Below are 12,136 nucleotides of genomic sequence, written 5' to 3' on the forward strand. Positions count from 1 at the left end.
ATTTTCTGATTGACTGGATCAGGCGTGTTTTAAGTCTCCATTGTAATCGATGTTTCTTTCCTATTGTGATGAATATCTGAGTGAAACAGCTTCCTGAACGAGAAAAAAAAAATGTAGGGCTAGATTTGATTTTGTCCATTGGGAAATGAGGGAGGGGCACGTTAATACACGTAAAGCGACCCCCATTATGCTATTCTAAAGGTTCCTAATTTTGTTTTGGAGGTCTCCTACAACAGGTTTACATGCATCAAAAGTCAAAAAATACTTTCATTTTTTTCATAATATATATTGCACATCACCGCATTTTTCAATGATTCTCAAATGACTCGTTGTATGATTCGGTCTCTCTAAATCCCTCCTTTCCGTGAGCTTACACTGTTCTGATTGGCCAGATTGCCCAGTCTGTTGTGATTGGTCTACTGCTTACAGCATGTTTCAGAAGCTAATCGTCCATTACCATAACTGAACTTCAGCTCCAGAGTGTTCCTCAGTCCTCAGAGATTGTACACTGTACAGTCAGTCAAGTCAAGTAAAGTCACAGCTCTAGAAGAAAAGCATTGTCCAGTTTAAGTACGTTTTTGATTGATTCACTGTAAAAATCATGAGTTATTAACTTTGGGGCCGCTTACACGATCACCACCCTCAGCCGAAAACGTTTAAGGCGTTCCGGCCATTCATTTACACAACAATGGGGTTTGGTGGCCTGAGAACACAAACTTTGAAATAGGTTTTTTAAAATAACTTTTAAATAAGTTCAGAAAACGATACAGTTATCATCTCAAAAATGTGAATCTGTGAAAACAGTGATGGCATGCACATGCATACTACATGTTTAGTCAATAGGTATGCGCGTTTGAATGCTTATTTGAGCGGATGCAACGCGTAGTCTTTCTTTACAAAGCAACATTGCCAAATGACAAGTTTACGCAGATCCATGTGAACGGGAACCCCCCTAACAACAGTTTTTATCTGTACAGAGGGAAAGGGGAGGGGGAGGCTTTCGTAGGGGATAGTCATATAGACAGTAACGAGGACATCCATTTTACCATATCAATGCGAGCACGAGTCCGATGATGAAACATTGGAAGAACTAGTTATTCAACATGAACCTCCATCTCAAGGACAACTCGAGCAGGACGTTTCTCAGTGATGCGCTACTCAGTTTGTCGTACATTATGAGATGTTGCAGCTGTAATTCCTCACCATCAGCATTAACAAGTTTATATCCATCAACAAACCCATGTGTATATATCTAATTTATTGCGGGAAATGTATCATTAACTGTATCAATAACAGCACATACTTTAGCCGAGCACTAACGTGAATGACTGATGTAACATTAAAGTTTAAAAAGCAAATCTTGCTCCATCCTTCAGCGTTACTAAAATTAAAGATACATTTTTGATAGACATTTTTTTGTCTGATAAAATTTTTTTCAGTGTGCGGGCAACTTAGTCTACTAAGTTTCATAAAACCCACATTCAAGTGTTGATAAAAAAGAATGCACAGTTATGATAAAACAGGGTTTTGTTGTTGTTGTTGTTGTTGTTGTTGTTGTTTAAAAGGAGAGGCTCTGTTCTTTCTTTTGATATATTGCATGTTCAGATATTCGGGCCATGAAAGTTTTATGAAAATTATAAAAAATGCTGGCGGTAGCAGGAAAGAGTTAAAAATAACACTATAATGATGTGAACAAATAAATCATTTATAATAAACATTCCACAAGAAAAGAACTGTCTGTTTAGATTTCATGGTGACTTCAAGTGCTGTGTTTGTCTTGCAGGCCGTCATGGCCAGTGATTTTGCCATCACTCGCTTTAAACACCTGCAAAGACTGCTGCTGGTTCACGGACACTGGTGCTACTCAAGACTGGCTAACATGGTCATCTATTTCTTCTACAAGAATGTGGTAATTGTCACCATGGCAACCAATTTTGTTACATTTGTATAAGAAATGAGTGGCGCTGGACTTGAACGATTAAGCAACCACCTAGCAACAACCTAGTAACCACCCAAAACAACCTAGCAACAGCATAGCAACGTGCCAAAAACTCTCAGAACACCTTAGCAAACTTATAGCAACTTCCTGGCCAAACCCTAACATTGTGGGATTGAGTTTTTTAACAAACAAGCACAATGCAAAGATGTAGTCTACCAGTCATAATAATACCAGTTTTACATGTGAATATTAACATTTGCACCATTTTTTAACTCAAAATACATAGATTGAGAAGGGGGGACTGTACAGGGGGCACAAAGACCAGGGGGGCTTATAGAGATTCCCTCACAACCCACCCCTCACCCCCCGAAATGTGCAATAATACGATAACCTGTAAAGAGGGCCCAGTTTACCTTGAGACACCACTCATTGTCAATACAGTGGATAATCCTTTTTTCTTACTCTAATCTGGCAACGTATCTCAGGGGATAAAGACTTTTCAAAATGCGGTAAATAACAGCATGAGCAACATATGACTTTATTTTCTTTTTTAACATCTTAAGACAATGTTCACAATTAATATTAGCAGTTGTTTTGCATTTTTTTTGCTGAAGAAAAGTAAGATTAAAATATACCTACTTTCTAAAAAGTCAGAATATGTTCAGCACTTTGGGGGGACATGTTGGCTTTAGGTCAAACTGACAAAACCAGCACATAAAATCTTTGAACCAAGTCACATGATCCACATACTCCAAACAGACTCAACTATGATAATGATAACAGAATTGGACAAAAAAATTTCTCTCTCATGCCTCCTACAAGTGATTAAAGAGTATGTGTTGCACGTTGCCCATTTAAGGGTTAAAAACACTTATGAAATATAAGTAATTAGCGTTAACACTTGTTTAACTAACTTGCATTAACTAACCTGTATTATCTCATGCAGGCGTATGTGAATCTACTGTTCTGGTATCAGTTCTACTGTGGCTTCTCTGCCACAGCCATGATCGACTACTGGCTCATGATATTTTTCAACCTGCTCTTCACCTCGGCTCCTCCCATCATGTTTGGGATAATGGACAAAGAGGTGTCAGACTCCACTTTACTGAGCCTGCCCGAGCTGTATAAGAGAGGACAGCACTCAGAGGTGAGAAATCACACTGTCACTTATGACAATCTATCATTACTATACCACTGTCTTAACTCATGTCTGGGGTAATTGGGTTAAAAGATATTTCTATTAGAATATTCAGTAACACTTTATTTCTATGCTCCCCCAAAAAACATTCTACTGAGTATAAATAACTTTGCAACTACATGTCAACTAACCCGAACCCTAACACCTAACCATAACAGTCAACTACAGTCTACTACCACAGTCTATTAATACTCTAAAGAGAGTTAGTTGACATGTAGTTACAAATTTACTTGTAGTTAGTAGAATGTCTAAAGTGGACCATTGAAATAAAGTGAAAATTCATATTAGAAATGAATTCGTGTTAGAGAATCAATTTAATTCAACCATGGCAGTTGTAGTTATATTTTCTAAATGCGTTCAGCTATTATTTTAATAACAAATACCATAGCAAGTTACAAGTATCTAACCATGGTAAAGCATTGCATGTCTTGTAACACATGTAAACGTTTGATACAGGGCTACAGACGTTCAACGTTTTGGATTGCAATTCTAGATGCTTTCTATCAGAGTCTAGTGTGCTTTTTTATTCCATACTGGGTAAGAACATCTGTTCAGTCTCTTGTCTGTTTCTGCATCATGTGTTTGGAGTAACTTGTTATCTGATCACTACTTGTACTTTCTCAAGACATACAACGGTTCAGACATCGGCATATTCTCGTTCGGCACTCCCATGAACACGGTCTCTCTGTTCACCATCATCCTGCATCTGGCCATTGAGATCAAGAGCTGGGTGAGTTTACGCTCCAATTCATCACTGCAGAACACAATCACACGGCATCTATCATCTCACATTCACTTCGTATAGAGTGTGGTCAGGGTACCGCCATATTTAATCTTTGACAGGAATGAAAACGAGGCTGTGAGGGATAGAATACAGTGCGTTTAGTGTATTATAATAACAATCAGATTGTTCAGCAGATGAAATGTCTTTCAGAAAAAAATAAACTTTCAGTATACAAAAACTGTTGTGAGTAGTGAAAAGTATGTGATCTTCAAATTCTATAAATGAAAATAAAAAAAGCGTTAAATTAAATATGGCTTCTAACTTTGCTAATGTCTATTGGTGCAACATTTTCTTTACTGATTATCATTTTAATTAAAGAATGATTGTGAATGACAACACTGATAAATCATGTTTTTAAAAGTCTCAGTTATTTGATCACTTTTGTTCCCTGGTGCCAAATTATAGTGTTAGTCAAGGTCTCTATGATAGTTTTGCTACTGTACCTTTAAGACTAGGTCTTGGTTATGAATGGCTAGCATTTTTTGTGTGTGAAATGAGTAAGAGCATTTTTGTAAGATTTTTTTGTTTACTTTGTCTGCATCTCTTATTGTTAGTTATAAACTACCATTCAAAAGATTTGTGTCGGACTAATCTTTTAATTATGTACGGACACATTAAATTGATCAAAAGTGACAGTAATAACATTTATACATGTAAATGCTGTTCTTTTGAACTTTCTATTCATCAAAAAATCCTGAAACAAATCTGTCACGGTTTCCATGAAAATATGAAGCAGTGCAACTATTTTCAACATTGATAATAATAAGAAATATTTCTTGAGCATCAAATCATCATATTAGAATGATTTCTGAAGGATCATGTGACACTGAAGAGTGGAGTAATAATGCTGAAAATTCAGCTTTACCGTCACAGGAATAAATTACATTTTAATATACACTTAACAAAATTATAAACTTTTGTTTTTGCCCCCATTTTTCATGAGCTGAACTCTCTGAACTTTTTCTATGTACACAAATGGACTATTTCTCTCAAATATTGTTCACAAATCTGTCTAAATCTGTATTAGTGAGCACTTCTCCTTTGCCGAGATAATCCATCCACCTCACAGGTGTGGCAGATCAAGATGCTGATTAGAGAGCATGATTATTGCACAGGTGTGCCTTAGGCTGGCCAAAATAAAAGGCCACTCTAAAATGTGCAGTTTTATCACACAGCACAATGCCACAGATGTCGCAAGTTTTGAGGGAGCGTGCAATTGGCATGCTGACTGCAGGAATATCCACCAGAGCTGTTGCCCGTGAAATGAATGTTCATTTCTCTACCATAAGCTGTCTCCAAAGGCGTTTCAGAGAATTTGGCAGTATATCCAACCGGCCTCACAACCGCAGACCACGTGTAACCACACCAGCCCAGGACCTCCACATCCAGCATATTCACCTCCAAGATCGTCTGAGACCAGCCACCCGGACAGCTGCTGCAAAAATCGGTTTGCATAACCAAAGAATTTCTGCACAAACTGTCAGAAACCGTCTCAGGGAAGCTCATCTGCATGCTCATCGTCCTCATCGGGGTCTCGACCTGACTGCAGTTTATCGTCGTAACAGACTTGAGTGGGCAAATACTCATATTCAATGGCGTCTGGCACTGTGGAGAGGTGTTCTCTTCACCGATGAATCCCAGTTTTCACTGGACAGGGCAGATGGCAGACAGCATGTATGGTGTCGTGTGGGTGAGTGGTTTTCTGATGTCAACGTTGTGGATTGAGTGGGGTTATGGTATGGGCAGGCATATGTTATGGACAACGAACACAGGTGCATTTTATTGATGGCATTTTGAATGCACAGAGATACCGTGACGAGATCCTGATGCCCATTGTTGTGCCATTCATCCACGACCATCACCTCATGTTGCAGCATGATAATGCACGGTCCCATGTTGCAAGGATCTGTACACAATTCCTGGAGGAGGGGGGGTGGGGGTGGGTGGTTTGGCTCGAGGTCATACTGCAAAGGACCCTAGGTTGAAATTACTCCAAACCATCCCTTTAAACATAAAACACTGCAGCGCTGCATCTTCCAGAGCTGACTCAAGCACGGCGGCCATCTTGTCCGAAGACACAGGCACAGCATGCATGACGTGAACAGTCTCTGGCTGGGCAGGCTTGACATGAACGGTCTCTGGCTGGCCAGGCCTGACGTGAAGAAGCTCAGACTTGGCAGGCATGATGTGAAGAGACTCAGACTTGGGAGGCATGACGTGAAGAAGCTCAGACTTGGCAGGCATGACGTAAAGAGACTCAGACTTGGGAGGCATGACGTGAAGAGACTCAGACTTGGCAGGCATGACGTGAAGAGACTCAGACTTGGGAGGCATGACGTGAAGAGACTCAGACTTGGGAGTCATGAATGACGTGAAGAGACCCAGACTTGGCAGGCATGACGTGAAGAGACTCAGACTTGGGAGGCATGACGTGAAGAGACTCAGACTTGGGAGACATGAATGACGTGAAGAGACCCAGACTTGGCAGGCATGACGTGAAGAGACTCAGACTTGGCAGGCATGACGTGAAGAGACTCAGACTTGGCAGGCATGACGTGAAGAGACTCAGACTTGGGAGGCATGACGTGAAGAGACTCAGACTTGGGAGGCATGACGTGAAGAGACTCAGACTTGGCAGGCATGACGTGAAGAGACTCAGACTTGGGAGGCATGACGTGAAGAGACTCAGGCTTGGGAGGCATGACGTGAAGAGACTCAGACTTGGGAGGCATGACGTGAAGAGACTCAGGCTTGGCAGGCATGACGTGAAGAGACTCAGGCTTGGCAGGCATGACGTGAAGAGACTCAGACTTGGGAGGCATGACGTGAAGAGACTCAGGCTTGGCAGGCATGACGTGAAGAGACTCAGGCTTGGGAGGCATGACGTGAAGAGACTCAGGCTTGGGAGGCATGACGTGAAGAGACTCAGGCTTGGCAGGCATGACGTGAAGAGACTCAGGCTTGGGAGGCATGACGTGAAGAGACTCAGACTTGGCAGGCATGACGTGAAGAGACTCAGGCTTGGCAGGCATGACGTGAAGAGACTCAGGCTTGGGAGGCATGACGTGAAGAGACTCAGGCTTGGGAGGCATGACGTGAAGAGACTCAGGCTTGGCAGGCATGACGTGAAGAGACTCAGGCTTGGGAGGCATGACGTGAAGAGACTCAGACTTGGCAGGCATGACGTGAAGAGACTCAGACTTGGCAGATACTGCAGGTTTGCGGGGCTCCTCTGCAAAACCCACAGTAAATGAGGAACCGCTCAATAAAAGGGCATAGCCTATGTATTGTGCCAGAGACCAATGAATTTCCCCCCCAGGCAGCTGGGAGCAAACAGGCTCATTCAAACCTACCCTAAATATGTCCTTGAGGGCCACATCATTAAAGTCCAACAGGTGAGAGAGTTCACAAAACTCTGCCACATAATCCTCGATGGCCCGGTTGTCTTGACGAAGACAATGGAGGGCAACTGCTGGGTTCATAGTTGGTCAAGTATTCTGTAAGGTATCCACTGGAGGCAAGCTTATTGAGAACCCAAGTGCAGTTTATTACAAATAAGATCAAACATGAAACAAAAACATGGTGTGGCATGAAAAACTCAAAATGAAAACATGAACATGAACATAGACTTACAAAGTGTTCTACAGGAAACAATACTTGACCAAGACAAACATGAGGGCATAAGACAGGACTAATGACAAGACAAGAGACACCTGTGAACAATGATCAGACAATTAACCAATGACAAGACACATGACAGGATCACATGACAAACAGGGAATCACATGACAAGACACAGAAACATGACAATGACAAAACCAAAACGTGACACATACCTGTGAGGTGGATGGATTATCTCAGCAAATGAGAAGTGCTCACTAACACAGTTTTAGACAGATTTGTGAACAATATTTGAGAGAAATAGGCCTTTTGTGTACATAGAAAAATTCTTAGATCTTTGAGTTCAGCTTATGAAAAGTGGGGGCAAAAACAAAAGTGTTGCGTTTATAATTTTGTTCAGTGTATATTCATATAGAAAAAAGTAATAATATTTCACAATATTAGTCTTTTTACTGTATTTTTTTATTTTTATTAATATGCAGTCTTGGTAAGCATACGAGACTTCTTTCAAACACGTTAAAAAATCTTACAGACCCCAAACATATAAATGATAGTATACAACTAGAATAAAAGTATGTTCTTCTAACTAGAATAATAATAAAATGAGTTGATTGTGTGTTAATATTTGAATATTCCAAAAACAATTAATTATGTTTTTTTAATACTTCAGAGGTTTTTATGGTTATAGCATGCGTCTCAATTATTCTCTATGTAAAAACATGCATAAAAACGTATTTTTAATGAAATGACCCCTTTGTGTTTAGACGGTGGTGCACTGGGTGATAATGATCGGCAGTGTTCTGGTGTACTTCATCGTGACTCTGGCCTACAGCGCCATCTGTACCAGCTGCAACCCTCCCTCCAACCCCTACTGGATCATGCACAAACAAATGGCCGATCCCATGTTTTACCTTGTCTGCATTTTAACAACTGTTGTCGCTTTACTGCCAAGGTAACCAAAGTTTAGCATTACCATTATGTGTATAATAGCATCATATCAATGACGTTGTTTAGATGTCATACATGAATAGAGTGAATTTGACATTTGAATTCTGCACATAATGCTATATTTTAAAGCGATATGGAGGAGTTTAGGTGGAAACTGCGGCTTTACTGAGTTCAACGGCTCTGGCCAAGATGTGATATAAACTAAACACTATTGGCTATTTTTAAAAAGGGGAGGAGCTGTTAGATATGTCCCGCCCTGTCTTCCTGTTTCAGTAGAAATTACGTCAACACATTGAATAATGCTGCGCGTTTCAATGCACTTCAGTGGGCCTTTAAGAGGTGTGAAGCAGCGCTCCGCAGACCAATCGTTGTATGACATTAAAGTACCACGAGAACAATTCGAAAGCATACAGAGCTTTATTTACGACATGGCGTGAATGCAGCATATTACATTTTATCATTTTACTGATGCACTGATTTTTATAGATGCATCATTACACCCCTAATGAATGCAGGACTTCAAATGCAAATGCATCTTTTCTCTCAACATGGCCCTTGTTTACTACTATTTTTTTTTCAGGTACACCTTGCATGTCCTAAGGGGAACTCTGGCACCCTCCCCTCACCTCAGCGCACGGCAGCTCGAGCGGCTCCCCCCCTCCCATCGGGAGCAGCGGATCAGAGAGTGGCGTGGTCTCCGAGACACGTGCATTTCTCCTTCTCTCAGATCCCAGGAACACAGCTCCTCTCCCTGCCCCAGTGCATAAAGTACACACCACAGTCCGGCACGCCACTCTTCCTCATGCACAGAGAATGACAATGACGCAAAGCTTGAATTCTTCAATACACAAAATTGCCAAAACTGAAACGATATTTATGTTTTGCACACATGGATGCACTGCAGAGGGAACTTCCGGCGGCATTAGATGCCAGGTTTTGCTGTGCTCATGCACTCCAAGGAATGAAGCTGGGCTTTTCAATTTTGAATGTGCTCTTTGCTCTCACAAACCATTTGCATGATCTTCACTTGTTTCTGGGCGGCTCAGTCCACACTTGATCAATACATGCATATAATTTCTCAGCGGCGTGAAAGTAATCTGTTCGGTGGATGCAGCTGAGCCTTTCCCCTTCTGCGAAACCAACTTCTTGTTGTCATGTGGACCACATTTGTATGCATTTGCGCTTTGAGCTGCTCATGTAATAATTGAGGTTTGCAGATGTTACATAATATCTTGGTTCATTTATTCAGAGCTTGTTGTGCATGCTGACAGAAATACAAGCACCAGTGAGATTAAGGAGGCTGGCTCTTCTTCTTCTTCTTAATTCCTAATAAATTGATTGGCTCATAAGGCTTGTTGATGATGTCTGTGTGCGTGTGCGTGTAATACACTAGGCAGATCACGCAGTCCTACGCCGACATTTGAATATTTAATTGCACTGCTGACGTCTGGCTGACGTTCTTCACTCATGACGGGGTCAGTGATGACCTCACGCTCAGACAGATCATAGCCGAGCGAGCGTGTCTCTTTTCCCCATCCTTCCAGCATGTGTGTAACATACACCACCGTCAGGGGAAAAAAAAGTGTCCATCGCTGCTTCTATTTGCAGAACCCAGGGCGGTTTTATGTAATGATGACAGACATGTTTCTGACGGGCCGCTTCTGCTCTCTGGTGGCAGTTTGACGAACTGCGAATCCTATCATCCATTTATTAAAACCACGTGACAGTGTTTCATGTCACTTACTGAAGAATTTCTTTAAAGGCAGGAACTACGGGTGAACAAGCTTTAATTGAAATTGAACTGCTAAATTAAATTATACATCAAATATTTTTTTATGATTTTTAAACATACAAACAAATGTCACTTTTTGTGTGTGAAAAGGGTGATTTAAAATATTTGATAAAAAAAAAATGTAATATGTAAATGTACGTTTGTAATGACATTGTATGATGCCGTTTGTAATGAAATATTATGTACGTAAACATTTTAATATAATTCAAGAAGCAATGTTTAGAAGTATGGGTTTCTATATCTGTTATGAGAATTACATCATGATTCATGTTTGTAATATGAACAAAATAGGAAAATGACTTTTAAATGATGCTATTTGATTCTGTAATAGGTGAATGGAATATAAAACTATAAAAATGCACTTTTTATTTTTATGCATTTCAATTGTGGATGTTTTTTTAATAGTTTGATCTATTGTGGAAAGTCAAAATTGTTAAATCCAACCATCAACCCTATCTGACCTCCCCTTTAAACAAAGAGACCACAAATAAATTCAAAATAAATACAAACAAAAAAATAACACAGTTTGTAATATTGACCTTCCTTTGAAATGTACATTAATAGAGTATTCTGCATTCTATCAAAAATGTTTTTTTTTTTTTTTTTTAAAGCAGTAAAGCTAAAGCTTGCTTTTTGAATTACAGTAAATGACATCAGTTGCAATGGTTTGCTATTTATTCACCAAAGTCTAGATATGCAAAGTCCTATGAGAAGAGATACTTTATACAGTATAATTTCAATGATCAGAGTAACACGAGGACAGTGTAAATGCATATTTTACTTTGAATGTTTATAAATCTAAAAATAAACAACACAGTGTTTTATAGGTGCCAGAATGTTCTGTACTCAATTGTCATTGAAAGATTTGCATTGCACAAGTACAAAATGAATTTATTATATAGTGTGCAAATAAAATAAGTTATATGTAAAGTTATTTATTGCCAGAGAATTATTGTTTTTAATTTAGTGAAATATAATTAATAAATTAACCTGTTTATTCTGTAAAAGTCACTTTGCAATAAGGTCACATTTGAGTAATTGCATTACATGAGCTAACAATGAGAAATATGTTTTTACAGCATTCATTAACCTTTGTTAATATTACTTAATGAAAATCATTAACTAATATTAACAAAGGTTAATGAATGCTGAAAAACATATTTCTCATTGTTAGCTCATGTAATGCATTGACATTCATGTTAGTTCACAGTGCATTAACTAATAGAAATTTGACCATATAAATGTTGAGATTAACAAAGATTGAGAACTAAGATTAGTAAATGTAGTAGAAATATTGCTTATTGTTAGTTCATGTTCACTAATGTAGTGAACTAATGTTAACGAATGAAAACTTAAAGTAAGTAATGTTACCAAATGACTTGTTAAGATTTGTCATTTTTCTAAACTATAAAGAAAAGTCTTCCTTTTTTTCCTAACTAGCTTAATGTATTCTGGGCAATAGAAGAAAGGTTAGGCCATAAAACACAAGCAATTTAACAAGTCCCAGCGGGCCAATGAATTTTACAAAAAGAACCGGTTTCATGTGTGTGTGCACTTGTGTGGAACTGTAAACACTTTGTATTCAAATCCCATCTCTGAGCTCCAATCACAAATCATGTTTTACTACAGCAGCACTTCCACACTAATGATCCAGATGTGTAGTCAGATGTTCTGTTTCCCATGCTAAATTTTAATCATCCAGTTCTGTCTAATTGCTGCCAAATGCAGACTGCCTGTTCACATAGGTAGACTAAAGTGGATATCTAAATGCTTTAATGCATCTAACATGTGGGCATCATATCAGGAAACCAAAAAATGTTAGGAGACCTCGCTGTGGATTTGCTCATGATTTTA

The 12,136-nt window shown here is 39.4% G+C and overlaps 1 protein-coding gene across 1 annotated transcript; it reads left to right on the top strand.

The window, feature by feature from the left end:
• Nucleotides 1-1,784: 1,784 nt before the first annotated feature.
• On the top strand, nt 1,785-11,215 carry LOC307171484 (phospholipid-transporting ATPase VD-like). Its single transcript, XM_079893115.1, has 6 exons — nt 1,785-1,909; nt 2,886-3,086; nt 3,594-3,674; nt 3,763-3,867; nt 8,307-8,494; nt 9,071-11,215. The coding sequence occupies exons 1-6, from the start codon at nt 1,790-1,792 to the stop codon at nt 9,255-9,257; spliced, it is 882 nt and encodes a 293-aa protein (XP_079749241.1). The 5' UTR covers nt 1,785-1,789; the 3' UTR covers nt 9,258-11,215.
• Nucleotides 11,216-12,136: the final 921 nt, after the last annotated feature.

Source organism: Squalius cephalus (genome assembly GCF_949319135.1).
Source record: "Squalius cephalus genome assembly, chromosome: 14".
In the NCBI taxonomy this organism is placed as follows: Eukaryota; Metazoa; Chordata; class Actinopteri; order Cypriniformes; family Leuciscidae; genus Squalius; species Squalius cephalus.

What these genes read in the sequence shown, in the direction of transcription:
- LOC307171484 (XM_079893115.1), top strand. Translation starts at nt 1,790, where the DNA reads ATGGCCAGTGATTTTGCCATCACTCGCTTTAAACACCTGCAAAGACTG. An exon ending in ATTTCTTCTACAAGAATGTG is followed by an intron (nt 1,910 to 2,885) that starts GTAATTGTCACC and finishes TATCTCATGCAG; the next exon opens with GCGTATGTGAATCTACTGTT. An exon ending in CCATTGAGATCAAGAGCTGG is followed by an intron (nt 3,868 to 8,306) that starts GTGAGTTTACGC and finishes CTTTGTGTTTAG; the next exon opens with ACGGTGGTGCACTGGGTGAT.